The sequence below is a fragment of the Salmo salar genome, unplaced genomic scaffold, assembly GCF_905237065.1.
Source record: "Salmo salar unplaced genomic scaffold, Ssal_v3.1, whole genome shotgun sequence".
NCBI classification, from domain to species: Eukaryota; Metazoa; Chordata; class Actinopteri; order Salmoniformes; family Salmonidae; genus Salmo; species Salmo salar.
This window is the reverse complement of record NW_025550925.1, coordinates 185,528-207,008: the sequence shown is the minus strand read 5'-3', so window position 1 is coordinate 207,008 and position 21,481 is coordinate 185,528. Positions and strand designations below refer to the sequence as shown.

The window sequence follows — 21,481 nt, the reverse complement described above, 5'->3', positions numbered from 1 at the left end:
TATATAGCTGGACCTACTAGACAGTGTTATATAGCTGGACCTACTAGACAGTGTTATATAGCTGGACCTACTAGACAGTGTTATATAGCTGGATCTACTAGACAGTGTTATATAGCTGGACCTACTAGACAGTGTTATATAGCTGGATCTACTAGACAGTGTTATATAGCTGGACCTACTAGACAGTGTTATATAGCTGGATCTACTAGACAGTGTTATATAGCTGGATCTACTAGACAGTGTTATATAGCTGTATCTACTGGACCTACTAGACAGTGTTATATAGCTGGACCTACTAGACAGTGTTATATAGCTGGATCTACTAGACAGTGTTATATAGCTGGATCTACTAGACAGTGTTATATAGCTGGATCTACTAGACAGTGTTATATAGCTGGACCTACTAGACAGTGTTATATAGCTGGATCTACTAGACAGTGTTATATAGCTGGACCTACTAGACAGTGTTATATAGCTGGACCTACTAGACAGTGTTATATAGCTGGACCTACTAGACAGTGTTATATAGCTGGACCTACTAGACAGTGTTATATAGCTGGATCTACTAGACAGTGTTATATAGCTGGACCTACTAGACAGTGTTATATAGCTGGATCTACTAGACAGTGTTATATAGCTGGATCTACTAGACAGTGTTATATAGCTGGATCTACTAGACAGTGTTATATAGCTGGACCTACTAGACAGTGTTATATAGCTAGATCTACTAGACAGTGTTATATAGCTGGATCTACTAGACAGTGTTATATAGCTGGATCTACTAGACAGTGTTATATAGCTGGATCTACTGGGCCTACTAGACAGTGTTATATAGCTGGATCTACTGGACCTACTGGACAGTGTTATATAGCTGGATCTACTAGACAGTGTTATATAGCTGGATCTACTAGACAGTGTTATATAGCTGGACCTACTAGACAGTGTTATATAGCTGGACCTACTAGACAGTGTTATATAGCTGGACCTACTAGACAGTGTTATATAGCTGGATCTACTGACCTACTAGACAGTGTTATATAGCTAGACCTACTAGACAGTGTTATATAGCTGGATCTACTAGACAGTGTTATATAGCTGGATCTACTAGACAGTGTTATATAGCTGGATCTACTGGGCCTACTAGATAGTGTTATATAGCTGGATCTACTGGACCAACTGGACAGTGTTATATAGCTGGATCTACTAGGCAGTGTTATATAGCTGGATCTACTAGACAGTGTTATATAGCTGGACCTACTAGACAGTGTTATATAGCTGGATCTACTAGATCTACTAAACAGTGTTATATAGCTGGATCTACTAGACAGTGTTATATAGCTGGATCTACTAGACAGTGTTATATAGCTGGATCTACTGGGCCTACTAGATAGTGTTATATAGCTGGATCTACTGGACCAACTGGACAGTGTTATATAGCTGGATCTACTAGACAGTGTTATATAGCTGGATGTACTAGACAGTGTTATATAGCTGGACCTACTAGACAGTGTTATATAGCTGGATCTACTAGATCACTAAACAGTGTTATATAGCTGGATCTACTAGACAGTGTTATATAGCTGGACCTACTAGACAGTGTTATATAGCTGTATCTACTGGACCTACTAGACAGTGTTATATAGCTGGATCTACTAGACAGTGTTATATAGCTGGATCTACTAGACAGTGTTATATAGCTGGATCTACTAGACAGTGTTATATAGCTGGATCTCCTAGACAGTGTTATATAGCTGGACCTCCTAGACAGTGTTATATAGCTGGACCTACTAGACAGTGTTATATAGCTGGATCTACTAGACAGTGTTATATAGCTGGATCTACTAGACAGTGTTATATAGCTGGACCTACTAGACAGTGTTATATAGCTGGACCTACTAGACAGTGTTATATAGCTGGATCTACTAGACAGTGTTATATAGCTGGATCTACTAGACAGTGTTATATAGCTGGACCTACTAGACAGTGTTATATAGCTGGACCTACTAGACAGTGTTATATAGCTGGATCTACTAGACAGTGTTATATAGCTGGATCTACTAGACAGTGTTATATAGCTGGATCTACTGGATCTACTGGACAGTGTTATATAGCTGGATCTACTAGACAGTGTTATATAGCTGGATCTACTAGACAGTGTTATATAGCTGGATCTACTAGACAGTGTTATATAGCTGGACCTACTAGATCTACTAAACAGTGTTATATAGCTGGATCTACTAGACAGTGTTATATAGCTGGACCTACTAGACAGTGTTATATAGCTGTATCTACTGGACCTACTAGACAGTGTTATATAGCTGGATCTACTAGACAGTGTTATATAGCTGGATCTACTAGACAGTGTTATATAGCTGGACCTACTAGACAGTGTTATATAGCTGGACCTACTAGACAGTGTTATATAGCTGGACCTCCTAGACAGTGTTATATAGCTGGACCTACTAGACAGTGTTATATAGCTGGACCTACTAGACAGTGTTATATAGCTGGATCTACTAGACAGTGTTATATAGCTGGATCTACTAGACAGTGTTATATAGCTGGATCTACTAGACAGTGTTATATAGCTGGATCTACTAGACAGTGTTATATAGCTGGATCTACTAGACAGTGTTATATAGCTGGACCTACTAGACAGTGTTATATAGCTGGATCTACTAGACAGTGTTATATAGCTGGACCTACTAGACAGTGTTATATAGCTGGATCTACTAGACAGTGTTATATAGCTGGATCTACTAGACAGTGTTATATAGCTGGATCTACTAGACAGTGTTATATAGCTGGATCTACTAGACAGTGTTATATAGCTGGATCTACTGGATCTACTGGACAGTGTTATATAGCTGGATCTACTAGACAGTGTTATATAGCTGGACCTACTAGACAGTGTTATATAGCTGGACCTACTAGACAGTGTTATATAGCTGGACCTACTAGACAGTGTTATATAGCTGGACCTACTAGACAGTGTTATATAGCTGGATCTACTAGACAGTGTTATATAGCTGGATCTACTAGACAAAGTGTTATATAGCTGGATCTACTAGACAGTGTTATATAGCTGGACCTACTAGACAGTGTTATATAGCTGGACCTACTAGACAGTGTTATATAGCTGGACCTACTAGACAGTGTTATATAGCTGGACCTACTAGATCTACTAAACAGTGTTATATAGCTGGACCTACTAGACAGTGTTATATAGCTGTATCTACTGGACCTACTAGACAGTGTTATATAGCTGGATCTACTAGACAGTGTTATATAGCTGGATCTACTAGACAGTGTTATATAGCTGGATCTACTAGACAGTGTTATATAGCTGGACCTACTAGACAGTGTTATATAGCTGGACCTACTAGACAGTGTTATATAGCTGGACCTACTAGACAGTGTTATATAGCTGGATCTACTAGACAGTGTTATATAGCTGGATCTACTAGACAGTGTTATATAGCTGGATCTACTAGACAGTGTTATATAGCTGGACCTACTAGACAGTGTTATATAGCTGGACCTACTAGACAGTGTTATATAGCTGGACCTACTAGACAGTGTTATATAGCTGGACCTACTAGACAGTGTTATATAGCTGGACCTACTAGACAGTGTTATATAGCTGGACCTACTAGACAGTGTTATATAGCTGGATCTACTAGACAGTGTTATATAGCTGGATCTACTAGACAGTGTTATATAGCTGGATCTACTGGATCTACTGGACAGTGTTATATAGCTGGATCTACTAGACAGTGTTATATAGCTGGATCTACTAGACAGTGTTATATAGCTGGACCTACTAGACAGTGTTATATAGCTGGACCTACTAGACAGTGTTATATAGCTGGACCTACTAGACAGTGTTATATAGCTGGATCTACTAGACAGTGTTATATAGCTGGACCTACTAGATCTACTAAACAGTGTTATATAGCTGGATCTACTAGACAGTGTTATATAGCTGGACCTACTAGACAGTGTTATATAGCTGGATCTACTAGACAGTGTTATATAGCTGGATCTACTAGACAGTGTTATATAGCTGGATCTACTAGACAGTGTTATATAGCTGGATCTACTAGATCTACTAAACAGTGTTATATAGCTGGATCTACTAGACAGTGTTATATAGCTGGACCTACTAGACAGTGTTATATAGCTGTATCTACTGGACCTACTAGACAGTGTTATATAGCTGGATCTACTGGACAGTGTTATATAGCTGGATCTACTAGACAGTGTTATATAGCTGGATCTCCTAGACAGTGTTATATAGCTGGATCTCCTAGACAGTGTTATATAGCTGGACCTCCTAGACAGTGTTATATAGCTGGACCTCACTAGACAGTGTTATATAGCTGGACCTACTAGACAGTGTTATATAGCTGGACCTACTAGACAGTGTTATATAGCTGGACCTACTAGACAGTGTTATATAGCTGGACCTACTAGACAGTGTTATATAGCTGGACCTACTAGACAGTGTTATATAGCTGGACCTACTAGACAGTGTTATATAGCTGGACCTACTAGACAGTGTTATATAGCTGGATCTACTAGACAGTGTTATATAGCTGGATCTACTAGACAGTGTTATATAGCTGGATCTACTAGACAGTGTTATATAGCTGGATCTACTAGACAGTGTTATATAGCTGGATCTACTAGACAGTGTTATATAGCTGGATCTACTAGACAGTGTTATATAGCTGGATCTACTAGACAGTGTTATATAGCTGGATCTACTAGATCTACTGGAAATGTTATATAGCTGGACCTACTGGACAGTGTTATATAGCTGGATCTACTGGACAGTGTTATATAGCTGGATCTACTAGACAGTGTTATATAGCTGGATCTACTGGATCTACTGGACAGTGTTATATAGCTGGATCTACTAGACAGTGTTATATAGCTGGATCTACTAGACAGTGTTATATAGCTGGACCTACTAGACAGTGTTATATAGCTAGACCTACTAGACAGTGTTATATAGCTAGACCTACTAGTCAGTGTTATATAGCTGGATCTACTAGACAGTGTTATATAGCTGGATCTACTAGACAGTGTTATATAGCTGGATCTACTAGACAGTGTTATATAGCTGGATCTACTAGACAGTGTTATATAGCTGGATCTACTAGACAGTGTTATATAGCTGGACCTACTAGACAGTGTTATATAGCTGGATCTACTAGACAGTGTTATATAGCTGGATCTACTGGACAGTGTTATATAGCTGGACCTACTAGACAGTGTTATATAGCTGGACCTACTAGACAGTGTTATATAGCTGGATCTACTAGACAGTGTTATATAGCTGGACATACTAGATCTCAGTGTTATAAGCTGGATCTACTGTACAGTGTTATAAGCTGATCTACTAGACAGTGTTATATAGCTGGATCTACTAGACAGTGTTATATAGCTGGACCTACTAGACAGTGTTATATAGCTGGATCTACTGGATCTACTAGACAGTGTTATATAGCTGGATCTACTAGACAGTGTTATATAGCTGGATCTACTGGACAGTGTTATATAGCTGGATCTACTGGACAGTGTTATATAACTGGATCTACTGGACTGTGTTATATAGCTGGATCTACTGGACCAACTGGACAGTGTTATATAGCTGGATCTACTGGGCAGTGTTATATAGCTGGATCTACTAGACAGTGTTATATAGCTGGACCTACTAGACAGTGTTATATAGCTGGACCTACTAGACAGTGTTATATAGCTGGATCTACTAGACAGTGTTATATAGCTGGATCTACTAGACAGTGTTATATAGCTGGACCTACTAGATCTACTAGACAGTGTTATATAGCTGGATCTACTAGACAGTGTTATATAGCTGGATCTACTAGACAGTGTTATATAGCTGGACCTACTAGACAGTGTTATATAGCTGGACCTACTAGACAGTGTTATATAGCTGGACCTACTAGACAGTGTTATATAGCTGGATCTACTAGATCTACTAAACAGTGTTATATAGCTGGATGTACTAGACAGTGTTATATAGCTGGACCTACTAGACAGTGTTATATAGCTGTATCTACTGGACCTACTAGACAGTGTTATATAGCTGGATCTACTGGACAGTGTTATATAGCTGGATCTACTAGACAGTGTTATATAGCTGGATCTCCTAGACAGTGTTATATAGCTGGATCTACTAGACAGTGTTATATAGCTGGACCTACTAGACAGTGTTATATAGCTGGACCTCCTAGACAGTGTTATATAGCTGGACCTACTAGACAGTGTTATATAGCTGGACCTACTAGACAGTGTTATATAGCTGGACCTACTAGACAGTGTTATATAGCTGGATCTACTAGACAGTGTTATATAGCTGGATCTACTAGACAGTGTTATATAGCTGGATCTACTAGACAGTGTTATATAGCTGGATCTACTAGACAGTGTTATATAGCTGGATCTACTAGACAGTGTTATATAGCTGGATCTACTAGACAGTGTTATATAGCTGGATCTACTAGACAGTGTTATATAGCTGGATCTACTAGACAGTGTTATATAGCTGGATCTACTAGACAGTGTTATATAGCTGGATCTACTAGATCTACTGGAAATGTTATATAGCTGGACCTACTGGACAGTGTTATATAGCTGGATCTACTGGACAGTGTTATATAGCTGGATCTACTGGATCTACTGGACAGTGTTATATAGCCTGGATCTACTAGACAGTGTTATATAGCTGGATCTACTAGACAGTGTTATATAGCTGGACCTACTAGACAGTGTTATATAGCTAGACCTACTAGACAGTGTTATATAGCTAGACCTACTAGACAGTGTTATATAGCTAGACCTACTAGACAGTGTTATATAGCTGGATCTACTAGACAGTGTTATATAGCTGGATCTACTAGACAGTGTTATATAGCTGGATCTACTAGACAGTGTTATATAGCTGGATCTACTAGACAGTGTTATATAGCTGGATCTACTAGACAGTGTTATATAGCTGGACCTACTAGACAGTGTTATATAGCTGGATCTACTAGACAGTGTTATATAGCTGGACCTACTAGACAGTGTTATATAGCTGGACCTACTAGACAGTGTTATATAGCTGGATCTACTAGACAGTGTTATATAGCTGGATCTACTAGACAGTGTTATATAGCTGGATCTACTAGACAGTGTTATATAGCTGGATCTACTAGACAGTGTTATATAGCTGGACCTACTAGACAGTGTTATATAGCTGGACCTACTAGACAGTGTTATATAGCTGGACCTACTGGATTTACTAGACAGTGTTATATAGCTGGATCTACTAGACAGTGTTATATAGCTGGATCTACTAGACAGTGTTATATAGCTGGATCTACTAGACAGTGTTATATAGCTGGATCTACTAGACAGTGTTATATAGCTGGATCTACTAGACAGTGTTATATAGCTGTATCTACTGGACCTACTAGACAGTGTTATATAGCTGGATCTACTGGACAGTGTTATATAGCTGGATCTACTAGACAGTGTTATATAGCTGGACCTACTAGACAGTGTTATATAGCTGGATCTACTAGACAGTGTTATATAGCTGGATCTACTAGACAGTGTTATATAGCTGGACCTACTAGACAGTGTTATATAGCTGGATCTAGGACAGTGACATAGCTGGATCTACTAGACAGTGTTATATAGCTGGATCTACTAGAGTGTTAGTTGTCAGTGGTTCTAGTATCTGATTATATAGCTGGATCTACTAGACAGTGTTATATAGCTGGATCTACTAGACAGTGTTATATAGCTGGATCTACTAGACAGTGTTATATAGCTGGACCTACTGGATTTACTAGACAGTGTTATATAGCTGGATCTACTGGACAGTGTTATATAGCTGGATCTACTGGACAGTGTTATATAGCTGGATCTACTGGACAGTGTTATATAGCTGGATCTACTGGACCTACTAGACAGTGTTATATAGCTGGATCTACTGGACCTACTGGACAGTGTTATATAGCTGGATCTACTAGACAGTGTTATATAGCTGGATCTACTAGACAGTGTTATATAGCTGGATCTACTAGACAGTGTTATATAGCTGGATCTACTAGACAGTGTTATATAGCTGGATCTACTAGACAGTGTTATATAGCTGGATCTACTAGACAGTGTTATATAGCTGGATCTACTAGACAGTGTTATATAGCTGGACCTACTAGACAGTGTTATATAGCTGGACCTACTAGACAGTGTTATATAGCTGGATCTACTAGACAGTGTTATATAGCTGGACCTACTAGACAGTGTTATATAGCTGGATCTACTAGACAGTGTTATATAGCTGGATCTACTGGATTTACTAGACAGTGTTATATAGCTGGATCTACTAGACAGTGTTATATAGCTGGATCTACTAGACAGTGTTATATAGCTGGATCTACTAGACAGTGTTATATAGCTGGACCTACTAGACAGTGTTATATAGCTGGATCTACTAGACAGTGTTATATAGCTGGATCTACTAGACAGTGTTATATAGCTGGACCTACTAGACAGTGTTATATAGCTGGATCTACTAGACAGTGTTATATAGCTGGATCTACTAGACAGTGTTATATAGCTGGATCTACTAGACAGTGTTATATAGCTGGATCTACTAGACAGTGTTATATAGCTGGATCTACTAGACAGTGTTATATAGCTGGACCTACTAGACAGTGTTATATAGCTGGATCTACTAGACAGTGTTATATAGCTGGACCTACTAGACAGTGTTATATAGCTGGACCTACTAGACAGTGTTATATAGCTGGACCTACTAGACAGTGTTATATAGCTGGATCTACTAGACAGTGTTATATAGCTGGATCTACTAGACAGTGTTATATAGCTGGACCTACTAGACAGTGTTATATAGCTGGACCTACTAGACAGTGTTATATAGCTGGATCTACTAGACAGTGTTATATAGCTGGACCTACTAGACAGTGTTATATAGCTGGATCTACTAGACAGTGTTATATAGCTGGATCTACTCCTAGACAGTGTTATATAGCTGGATCTACTAGACAGTGTTATATAGCTGGATCTACTAGACAGTGTTATATAGCTGGATCTACTAGACAGTGTTATATAGCTGGACCTACTAGACAGTGTTATATAGCTGGACCTACTAGACAGTGTTATATAGCTGGATCTACTAGACAGTGTTATATAGCTGGACCTACTGGATTTACTAGACAGTGTTATATAGCTGGATCTACTAGACAGTGTTATATAGCTGGATCTACTAGACAGTGTTATATAGCTGGATCTACTAGACAGTGTTATATAGCTGGATCTACTAGACAGTGTTATATAGCTGGATCTACTAGATCTACTAGACAGTGTTATATAGCTGGACCTACTAGACAGTGTTATATAGCTGGATCTACTACCTAGACAGTGTTATATAGCTGGATCTACTAGACAGTGTTATATAGCTGGATCTACTAGACAGTGTTATATAGCTGGATCTACTGGACCTACTAGACAGTGTTATATAGCTGGACCTACTAGACAGTGTTATATAGCTGGATCTATGACAGTGTTATATAGCTGGATCTACTAGACAGTGTTATATAGCTGGATCTACTAGACAGTGTTATATAGCTGGACCTACTAGACAGTGTTATATAGCTGGACCTACTAGACAGTGTTATATAGCTGGACCTACTAGACAGTGTTATATAGCTGGACCTACTAGACAGTGTTATATAGCTGGACCTACTAGACAGTGTTATATAGCTGGACCTACTAGACAGTGTTATATAGCTGGACCTACTAGACAGTGTTATATAGCTGGACCTACTAGACAGTGTTATATAGCTGGACCTACTAGACAGTGTTATATAGCTGGACCTACTAGACAGTGTTATATAGCTGGACCTACTAGACAGTGTTATATAGCTGGACCTACTAGACAGTGTTATATAGCTGGATCTACTAGACAGTGTTATATAGCTGGATCTACTAGACAGTGTTATATAGCTGGATCTACTAGACAGTGTTATATAGCTGGATCTACTGGACAGTGTTATATAGCTGGATCTACTGGACAGTGTTATATAGCTGGATCTACTGGATCTACTGGACAGTGTTATATAGCTGGATCTACTAGACAGTGTTATATAGCTGGATCTACTAGACAGTGTTATATAGCTGGATCTACTAGACAGTGTTATATAGCTGGATCTACTAGACAGTGTTATATAGCTGGATCTACTAGATCTACTAAACAGTGTTATATAGCTGGATCTACTGGACAGTGTTATATAGCTGGATCTACTGGACAGTGTTATATAACTGGATCTACTGGGCCTACTAGATAGTGTTATATAGCTGGATCTACTGGACAGTGTTATATAGCTGGATCTACTGGGCAGTGTTATATAGCTGGATGTACTAGACAGTGTTATATAGCTGGACCTACTAGACAGTGTTATATAGCTGTATCTACTGGACCTACTAGACAGTGTTATATAGCTGGATCTACTGGACAGTGTTTTATAGCTGGATCTACTAGACAGTGTTATATAGCTGGATCTACTAGACAGTGTTATATAGCTGGATCTACTAGATCTACTGGAAATGTTATATAGCTGGACCTACTGGACAGTGTTATATAGCTGGATCTACTGGACCTACTGGACAGTGTTACATAGCTGGATCTACTGGATCTACTGGACAGTGTTATATAGCTGGATCTACTAGACAGTGTTATATAGCTGGACCTACTAGACAGTGTTATATAGCTGGATCTACTAGACAGTGTTATATAGCTGGATCTACTAGACAGTGTTATAAAGCTGGATCTACTGGATCTACCAGACAGTGTTATAAAGCTGGATCTACTGGATCTACCAGACAGTGTTATATAGCTGGATCTACTGGACAGTGTTATATAGCTGGATCTACTAGATAGTGTTATATAGCTGGACCTACTGCCCAGACAAACCGGTAGACTGTGGAGAATCCCCATGACTATGACTGCATCCTTGGCTATGATGAGTTAGCCTTGACCTACCTGGAAGGCATGAGGGCCATGAACTCCTCTCCTGATGGCCAGTCCTTCAGCCTGTACACCACAGTGTCTCCGTCTTTAGACTTGGGTCGCTCTGAGAGTGGGGGAGGGAACACAGGTGACAACACAGGAGACTTTAGTAAGAGTATAGATAGGGAAAGATGCTTTCCTGTAAAACATTGACATACCGTAATTTCCGGACTATTGAGCGCACCTGAATATAAGACGCACCCACTGAATTAAAAAAATATATATTATTTTGAACATAAATAAGCCGCACATGTCTATAAGCCGCAGGTGCCTACCGGTACATAGAAACAAATGAACTTTACACAGGCTTTAACGAAACACGGCTTGTAACAAAAATAAATAGGCTTTAACGAAACACGGCTTGTAACAAAAATAAATAGCTTTAACGAAACACGGCTTGTAACAAAAATAAATGGGCTTTAACGAAACACGGCTTGTAACAAAAATAAAACATTTGCAGTAAACAGTAGCCTACCAAGAAAGTCATTGGTCAAAATCTTCCTCCTCCTGTGCACTGAAACCACTGAAGTCATCTCCTTTCAAAAAAAAATTGAAAGCTGGAAAAATCTATATATTAGCCTTGTTTCAGCAGCGAGGTTCAAAGCGTGGGAAAAAAGTTGCGGCTTATAGTCCGGAAATTACGGTAATCAATACTTTGGTATTATTACAAATATTGTATATTATATATACATCATAATATACACTACATGAACATACACTGCTTTCTTCAGGAAAATGTCAAGTCCAAGATGGACAAAGGGGGTGTTGTTGGGGCTGTGTTTTCTGGACCTAAGGAAGGCTTTTGATACTGTTAACCATTAGGTTCTCATCACAAAATTGTCCAAGTTCAACTTCCCCCCCCCACCCCCGATGCCTTGAGATGGATGAAATCATACCTTGAAGGCAGAACTCAGTGTGTCAGAGTGAGCAATGAGCTGTCACCCACTCAACTATGATGTGGGCGTCATCCCCACAGCATGATGCTGCCACCACCATGCTTCACCATAGGGATGGTGCTATGCTTTCTCCAGACGTGACCCTTGGCATTCAGGCCAAGGATTTCAATCTTGGTTCCATCAGACCAGAGTATCTTGTTTCTCCTGGTCTGAGAGTCCTTGAGGTGCCTTTTGGCAAACTCCAAGCGTGCTGTCATGTGCCTTTTACTGAGGAGTGGCTTCCGTCTGGCCACTCTACCATAAAGGCCTGTTTGGTGAAGTGCTGCAGAGATGGTTGTCCTTCTGGAATGTTCTCCCATCTCTACAGAGGAACTCTGGAGCTCTGTCAGAGTGACCATCAGGTTCTTGGTCACCTCCCTGACCAAGGCCTTTCTCCCCCGATTGCTCCGTTTGGCTGAGCGGCCAGCTCTAGGAAGAGTCTTGGTGGTTCCAAACTTCTTCTATTTAAGAATGATGGAGGCCACTGTGTTCTTGGGGACCTTCAATGCTGCATAATTTTTTTGGTACCCTTCCCCAGATCTGTGCCACGACACAATCCTGTCTCTGAGCGCTACAGACAATTCCTTCGACCTAGTGGCTTGGTTTTTGCTCTGACATGCACTGTCAATTGTGGGACCTTATATAGACAGGTGTGTGCCTTTCCAAATCATGTCCAATTAATTGAATTTACCACATGTGGACTGTGGTAAAAACATCAAGGATGATCACTGGAAACAGGATGCACCTGAGCTCAACTTCGAGTCACAGAGTAAAGGGTCTGAATACTTATGTAAATAAGTTACTTTTTTTTTTTTTATAAATTAGCAAAATTTTCTAAAAACCTGTTATCACTTTGTCATTATGGGGTATTGTGTATAGATTGATGAGGATTTTTTTAAATCAAGTTTAGAAAAAGTTTGTAACAAAATGTGTAAATGCACTGTGTATCCAGAATGGTCCACTACCCAGAGGACATCAGGCCAACTTGACAACAGCGGGAAGCATTGGAGTCAACATGGGCCAGCATCCCTGTGGAACGCTTTCGACACCTTGTGGAGTCCATGTCCCAATGTATTGAGGCTGTTCTGAGGGTAAAAAAGGGGTTCCTAATGTCTGGTATACTCGGGGTATCCACTTAGTGTCTGGTATACTCGGGGTACACACTTAGTGTCTGGTATACTCGGGGTATACACTTAGTGTCTGGTATACTCAGGGTACACACTTAGTGTCTGGTATACTCAGGGTATACACTAAGACTACTCACTGGTGAGGATCATTAACCAGATAAATGATGAAGACTACTCACTGGTGAGGATCAATAACCAGAATAAAGGATGAAGACTACTCACTGGTGAGGATCAATAACCAGAATAAAGGATGAAGACTACTCACTGGTGAGGTCCTCGAAGCCGTCCCAGAACTCGTTGATTCCAGCGTTAGAGACAAGTCCATCTTTACAGTTCAGCAGGTCTCCCTGATGGTCAGCAAACTCCTGGTTGAAGCTGTCGGCCTTCCACAGAGCTGCATTCAGAGGCTTATGGAGCCCCGTCACCAGGACAGGCTGGAGAAGACAAGACATTACATTAGTTGTGTGAAGATTTCAACATTATAACGACATCAGGATTACATTTTTTACAAAATTAGAAAAAGAAGAAACCCGCAGACCGCTCTTGCTAGTGTCACAGCTCTTTAATAAGCTTTACGTGTCGGCCTCACAGCCTTCGTCAGAGCTTTACGTGTTGGGCCTCACAGCCTTCGTCAGAGCTTTACGTGTCGGCCTCACAGCCTTCGTCAGAGCTTTACGTGTCGGCCTCACAGCCTTCGTCAGAGCTTTACGTGTCAGCCTCCAGAGCAGTGGTACTATCCAGAGCAGTGGTACTATCCAGAGTAGTGATACTAACAGTGATACCATCCAGAGCAGTGATACCATCCAGAGCAGTGGTACCATCCAGAGCAGTGGTACCATCCAGAGCAGCGGTACCATCCAGAGCAGCGGTACTATCCAGAGCAGCGGTACTATCCAGAGCAGCGGTACCATCCAGAGCAGCGATACCATCCAGAGCAGCGATACTATCCAGAGCAGCGATACTATCCAGAGCAGCGATACTATCCAGAGCAGCGATACTATCCAGAGCAGCGGTACTCTCAAGAGCAGCGGTACTATCCAGAGCAGCGGTACCATCCAGAGCAGCGGTACTATCCAGAGCAGTGGTACTATCCAGAGCAGTGATACTATCCAGAGCAGTGATACTATCCAGAGCAGTGATACCATCCAGAGCAGTGGTACCATCCAGAGCAGTGGTACCATCCAGAGCAGTGGTACCATCCAGAGCAGTGGTACTATCCAGAGCAGTGGTACTATCCAGAGCAGTGATACCATCCAGAGCAGTGATACCATCCAGAGCAGTGATACTATCCAGAGCAGTGATACTATCCAGAGCAGAGATACCATCCAGAGCAGAGATACCATCCAGAGCAGAGATACCATCCAGAGCAGAGATACCATCCAGAGCAGTGATGCCATCCAGAGTAGTGATGCCATCCAGAGTAGTGATGCCATCCAGAGTAGTGATGCCATCCAGAGTAGTGATGCTATCCAGAGCAGTGATACTATCCAGAGCAGTGATACCATCCATAAACATCAATGCCTTTCTTAAAATCAATACACAGAAGTATATATTTTTAAACCTGCATATTTAGCTAAAAGAAATCCAGGTTAGAAGGCAATATTAAACTAGGGAAATTGTGTCATTTTGCGTTCATTGCACGCAGTCAGGGTATATGCAACAGTTTTGGCCGCCTGGCTCATTGCGAACTAATTTGCCAGAATTTTACGTAATTATGACATTACACTGAAGGTTGTGCAATGTAACAGGAATAACGTTTTGTTTTCGAGATGATAGTTTCTGGATTCGACCATATTAATGACCTAAGGCTTGTGTTTCTGTGTGTTATTATGTTATAATTAAGTCTATGATTTGATAGAGCAGTCTGACTGGGCGATGGTAGGCAGCAGTAGGCTCGTAAGCGTTCATTCAAACAGCACTTTTGTGCGTTTGCCAGCAGCCCTTCGCAATGCATTGCTCTGTTTATGACTTCAAGCCTGTCAACTCCCGAGATTAGGCTGGTGTAACCGATGTGAAATGGCTAGCTAGTTAGCGGGTGCGCGCTAATAGCGTTTCAAACGTCACTCGCTCTGAGACTTGGAGTAGTTGTTCCCCTTCCTCTGCATGGGTAACGCTGCTTCGAGGGTGGCTATTGTCGATGTGTACCTGGTTCGAGCCCAGGTAGGAGCGAGGAGAGGGACGGAAGCTATACTGTTACACTATAAGAACATCCAATAGTCAAAGGTATATGAAATACAAATATGATAGAGAGAAATAGTCCTATAATTCCTATAATAACTACAACCTAAAACATCTTAACTGGGAATATTGAAGACTCATGTTAAAAGGAACCACCAGCTTTCATATGTTCTCATGTTCTGAGCAAGGAACTTAAACGTTAGCTTTTTTTTACATGGCACACACTTTTACTTTCTTCTCCAACACTTTGTTTTTGCATTATTTAAACCAAATTGAACATGTTTCATTATTTATTTGAGGCTAAATTGATTTTATTGATGTATTATATTAAGTTAAAATAAGTGTTCATTCATATTGTTGTAATTGTCATTATTACAAATAAATAAATGTAAAAAAAATAATCAAAACAAATCGTCCGATTAATCGGTATCGGCCCTTTTGGCCCTACAATAATCAGTATCGGCGTTGGAAAAAAAATCATAATCGGCCGACCTCTACTCCATACAACCCGGTCAGAGGCAAAGCAACAGTGAATATTGCACACAGTAGGACCCACATGTTCACCATGCACTGCATCTCCACTTATCCACCAACTAAAAGCACTGGAGATTAAGCTAGTGAGTGGGGAAACATCTGAAGGGAGGAAGCAGAGACTGACTGACCTGTCCCTGTCTCCAACACTCTCTGAACAGCTTCCAGTTGCCAGGGTGGCGATGGTCTTTCAGCCAGAGCAGTCTGCGTTCGTACAACCAGCAGTGGGGGATGTCAGCATGGAGCAGCAGGGTCTTCTCTAGCTGAGGCTTGGCCCCAGGGTTGGGACCTGTCCCAGCCCCAGGGTTGGGACCTGTCCCAGCCCCAGGGTTGGGACCTGTCCCAGCCCCAGGGTTTGGACCTGTCCCAGCCCCAGGGTTTGGCCCTGTCCCAGTCCCAGGGTTTGGCCCTGTCCCAGTCCCAGGGTTTGGACCTGTCCCAGTCCCAGGGTTTGGACCTGTCCCAGGCTGCTTCTTCCTCTCAATCCTCTCTGTCTTCACCTCCCTGTCCTCTGTAGTGGTGGTGGTGGTGGCCTCCAGCTTCAGACTCAGCTTGGCTCCTCGGCTGGCAGGGATTTTGTTCTCGACCACGGACGCTATGATGTCATCAAGGATGTTGGGCATGCTACGGCCACTCTTCCCCATCTGGAGAGAGGACATATACTGCATTAGAACACACAAATCAGTCTGGAGAAATAATACAGCGTTATTCCTGGGTGTGTGTGTCTCTCTGTCCCAGCCACGTACCTGTGCTGCGGTGGAGTATACAGGAGCGAAGGCGATGCCAGCATCAGTAGAGCCCAGACGGAGTTTACCAGCGGTGGTAGTTAGGAGGTCTCTCAGAGTCGAGCCCTGTTCTGTGATGTTAGATACCAGGCTAGACGCTTTACAGTGGAGAGACTCCAGGCTAGACGCTTTACAGTGGAGAGACTCCATGCTACTGACCTTGTCCTCCTTGCCCACCTTACCCAGAGGAGACTCCTTGTTTTCTACACCAGAGACAAGATCCATCAGTTATAAATCATCATCATCACACAGCAGTAACAACTAACCTCTCTGGAGATATCATCAACATGTTACACACTTTACCCGTTACAAGATAATACATTATCCATCATCACATTATCACAATAATGACAGAAATATGTATGAATCCACAACACAGCGACACACCAGTTACAACACACCTCAACTACCAAAGACCGCTGTCCAAACAGGATATAAAATGATACAAAACAAATTATCCACCATATACATATCATCTCTGACAATGACAAGATGTTAAACATGACAGTTTCTAGGCAGGTTGGGTTGAGCGAATGGGATGGATTAACATGTGGCTGCAGTCATACTGAGCCCTAAACAGGAGGGTTGGAATAGTGCTGTACAGTCGTGGCCAAAAGTTTTGAGAATGACACAAATATACATTTTCACAAAGTCTGCTGCCTCAGTTTGCATGATGACAATTTGCATATACTCCAGAATGTTATGAAGAGTGATCAGATGAATTGAAATTAATTGCAAAGTCCCTCTTTGCCATGCAAATGAACTGAATCCCCCAAAAACATTTCCACTGCATTTCAGCCCTGCCACAAAAGGACCAGCTGACATTATGTCAGTGATTCTCTCGTTAACACAGGTGTGAGTGTTGACGAGGACAAGGCTGGAGATCACTGTCATGCTGATTGAGTTCGAATAACAGACTGGAAGCTTCAAAAGGAGGGTGGTGCTTGGAATTATTGTTCTTCCTCTGTCAACCATGGTTACCTGCAAGGAAACACGTGCCGTCATCATTGCTTTGCACAAAAAGGGCTTCACAGGCAAGGATATTGCTGCCAGTAAGAGTGCACCTAAATCAGCCATTTATCGGATCATCAACAACTTCAAGGAGAGCGGTTCAATTGTTGTGAAGAAGGCTTCAGGGCGCCCAAGAAAGTCCAGCAAGCGCCTGGACGTCTCTTAAAGTTGATTCAGCTGCGGGATCGGGGCACCACCAGTTCAGAGCTTGCTCAGGAATGGCAGCAGGCAGGTGTGAGTGCATCTGCACGCACAGTGAGGCAAAGACATTTGGAGGATGGCCTGGTGTCAAGAAGGGCAGCAAAGAAGCCACCTCTCTCCAGGAAAAACATCAGGGACAGACTGATATTCTGCAAAAGGTACAGGGATTGGACTGCTGAGGACTGGGGTAAAGTCATTTTCTCTGATGAATCCCATTTCCAATTGTTTGGGGCATCCGGAAAAAAGCTTGTCCGGAGAAGGCAAGGTGAGCGCTACCATCAGTCCTGTGTCATGCCAACAGTAAAGCATCCTGAGACCATTCATGTGTGGGGTTGCTTCTCAGCCAAGGGAGTGGGCTCACTCACAATTTTGCCTAAGAACACAGCCATGAATAAAGAATGGTACCAACACATCCCCCGAGAGCAACTTCTCCCAACCATCCAGGAACAGTTTGGTGACGAACAATGCCCTTTCCAACATGATGGAGCACCTTGCCATAAGGCAAAAGTGATAACTAAGTGGCTCGGGGAACAAAACATCGATATTTTGGGTCCATGGCCAGGAAACTTCCCAGACCTTAATCCCATTGAGAACTTGTGGTCAATCCTCAAGAGGCGGGTTGACAAACAAAACCCCACAAATTCTGACAAACTCCAAGCATTGATTATGCAAGAATGTGCGGCCATCAGTCAGGATGTGGCCCAGAAGTTAATTGACAGCATGCCAGGGCGGATTGCAGAGGTCTTGAAAAAGAAGGGTCAACACTGCAAATATTGACTCTTTGCATCAACTTCATGTAATTGTCAATAAAAGCCTTTGACACTTATGAAATGCTTGTAATTATACTTCAGTATTCCATAGTAACATCTGACAAAAATATCTAAAGACACTGAAGCAGCAAACTTTGTGGAAATTAATATTTGTGTCATTCTCTATATTTTGGCCATGACTGTATAACTACAGTCATACTGAGCCCAAAACAGGAGGGTTGGAATACTGCGCCCTAAACAGGAGGGTTGGAACGCTGCTGTATAACTACAGTCATACTGAGCCCTAAACAGGAGGGTTGGAATACTGCTGTATAACTACAGTCATACTGAGCCCTAAACAGGAGGGTTAGAATTCTGCTGGCAGCCTAACAAGTACACAAACTAGACACACACTTAGAGGAACGTTGTCAGCGGTCCGGGCTAACAGTCAGACGGACCAGCAGACAGGGTGCGGTGTGTGTTGGCTAGCGTGATGTACCTTTCTTTTCTTCTCGTGACTTTTGCTCAGCCAGGTCAGCCAGGAAGTGAAGAGGACTCTGGGACTCCGGGGGAGTCCGTTTGGAGTCAGAGGAGATGTCTGAGGCAGGGCTGGAGCCTCCGTTCCTCTCAGCTTTACCCTGAATGGGGTTCAGCTGTCCAGGCTCTGTCTTCACGTTACATAGAGAGACCTTGTTGCTGTGGTTTAACACGTTCTGGAGAACCTGACCAGGAGAGACAGGTGGAGACGCAGGTCAACAACAACATGTCAACAACAACACGTTCTGGAGAACCTGACCAGGAGAGACAGGTGGAGACGCAGGTCAACAACACACATTTCAAAATCAAGTCTGGAAGGAAAGGGAGAGCTCTAAACTAGTCTACATTACAGAGCTAACAGACAGAGCTCTAACTAGTCTACATTACTGAGCTAACAGACAGAGCTCTAACTAGTCTACATTACTGAGCTAACAGACAGAGCTCTAACTAGTCTACATTACTGAGCTAACAGACAGAGCTCTAACTAGTAACAGACAGAGCTCTAACTAGTCTATATTACTGAGCTAACAGAGCTCTAACTAGTCTACATTACTGAGCTGACAGACAGAGCTCTAACTAGTCTACATTACTGAGCTAACAGACAGAGCTCTAACTAGTCTACATTACTGAGCTAACAGACAGAGCTCTAACTAGTCTACATTACTGAGCTAACAGAGCTGTAACTAGTCTACATTACTGAGCTAACAGACAGAGCTCTAACTAGTCTATATTACTGAGCTAACAGAGCTCTAACTAGTCTACATTACTGAGCTGACAGACAGAGCTCTAACTAGTCTACATTACTGAGGTAACAGACAGAGCTCTAACTAGTCTACATTACTGAGCTAACAGACAGATGTCTAACTAGTCTACATTACTGAGCTAACAGACAGAGCTCTAACTAGTCTACATTACTGAGCTAACAGACAGAGCTCTAACTAGTCTACATTCCAGAACTAACAGAGCTCTAACTAGTCTACATTACTGAGCTGACAGACAGAGCTCTAACTAGTCTACATTACTGAGCTAACAGACAGAGCTCTAACTAGTCTACATTACTGAGCTAACAGACAGAGCTCTAACTAGTCTACATTACTGAGCTAACAGAGCTGTAACTAGTCTACATTACTGAGCTAACAGACAGAGCTCTAACTAGTCTATATTACTGAGCTAACAGAGCTCTAACTAGTCTACATGACTGAGCTGACAGACAGAGCTCTAACTAGTCTACATTACTGAGGTAACAGACAGAGCTCTAACTAGTCTACATTACTGAGCTAACAGACAGATGTCTAACTAGTCTACATTACTGAGCTAACAGACAGAGCTCTAACTAGTCTACATTACTGAGCTAACAGACAGAGCTCTAACTAGTCTACATTCCAGAACTAACAGACAGGGCTCTAACTAGTCTACATTACTGAGCTAACAGACAGAGCTCTAACTAGTCTACATTACTGAGCTAACAGACAGAGCTCTAACTAGTCTATATTACTGAGCTAACAGACAGAGCTCTAACTAGTCTATATTACTGAGCTAACAGACAGAGCTCTAACTAGTCTATATTACTGAGCTAACAGACAGAGCTCTAACTAGTCTACATTACTGAGCTAACAGACAGAGCTCTACATTCCAGAGCAGGACAGAGGCTGAATCACTGGGTTCGGCAGTACTGGAAACCAGAATGTGTGTCCCAAATACCACCTTATTCCCATGTAGTGAATACGGTTCCATAGGGCCCTGGTCTAAAGTAGTGCACTATATAGGGAATAGGGTGCCATAGGGCTCTGGTCTAAAGTAGTGCACTATATAGTGAATAGGGTGCTACTTGGGGACGCAGAAGTAACAGAGCAGTAACAGCAGCGTATCTCCATACCTGAGAGACTCCGTTGGTAACTGGCAGCTTGTTGAGTAGACTGGTGTGTTTCCCAGTACAGACACATGGTGCCCTGACGCTGTCCTTCTCCCTGAACAGATGCATGGCGTTCACCACCTCTGCTAGAACTGCAAACCAGACCCACTCTTCATTACTACACACGTCTGTCAGCATGCTACAGTTACACTGTGTTATTGTCAGAGGAGAACAATGGAAAACTAGCTAGGAAAAGAAGAAAAAAAAACAGTGAAACCAGGTGAATTAAAGTCTGCTTCTCTGTTTCCAGTTGACATATGAAGAGTATCCTAAACCAGGCCAAAGACTGGGCTGTTCCTCCAGCAAACCTCACACTGACACAGTAGAACCAGTGAAACCCAGCAGGGCTTTTTCAGGGTTTATCATATACTTTGAAGTCCTGTCCTGTCTTGCGTTGTAATG

The 21,481-nt window shown here is 41.9% G+C and overlaps 1 protein-coding gene across 5 annotated transcripts in view; it reads right to left on the bottom strand.

Moving 5' to 3' along the window:
* Window positions 1-21,481, bottom strand: part of LOC106592091 (probable JmjC domain-containing histone demethylation protein 2C) — a 218,513-nt gene that overhangs the window by 80,797 nt on the left and 116,235 nt on the right. For all 5 annotated transcript variants that reach the window (XM_045714094.1, XM_045714096.1, XM_045714097.1 and 2 more), the window contains 6 exons: window positions 21,044-21,171; window positions 19,130-19,352; window positions 16,631-16,872; window positions 16,016-16,528; window positions 13,441-13,609; window positions 11,087-11,177 (listed from right to left, as the gene is read on the bottom strand). In XM_045714094.1, the coding sequence (XP_045570050.1) occupies window positions 11,087-11,177; window positions 13,441-13,609; window positions 16,016-16,528; window positions 16,631-16,872; window positions 19,130-19,352; window positions 21,044-21,171 (1,366 nt within the window). The remainder of the gene's footprint in view (window positions 1-11,086; window positions 11,178-13,440; window positions 13,610-16,015; window positions 16,529-16,630; window positions 16,873-19,129; window positions 19,353-21,043; window positions 21,172-21,481) is intronic.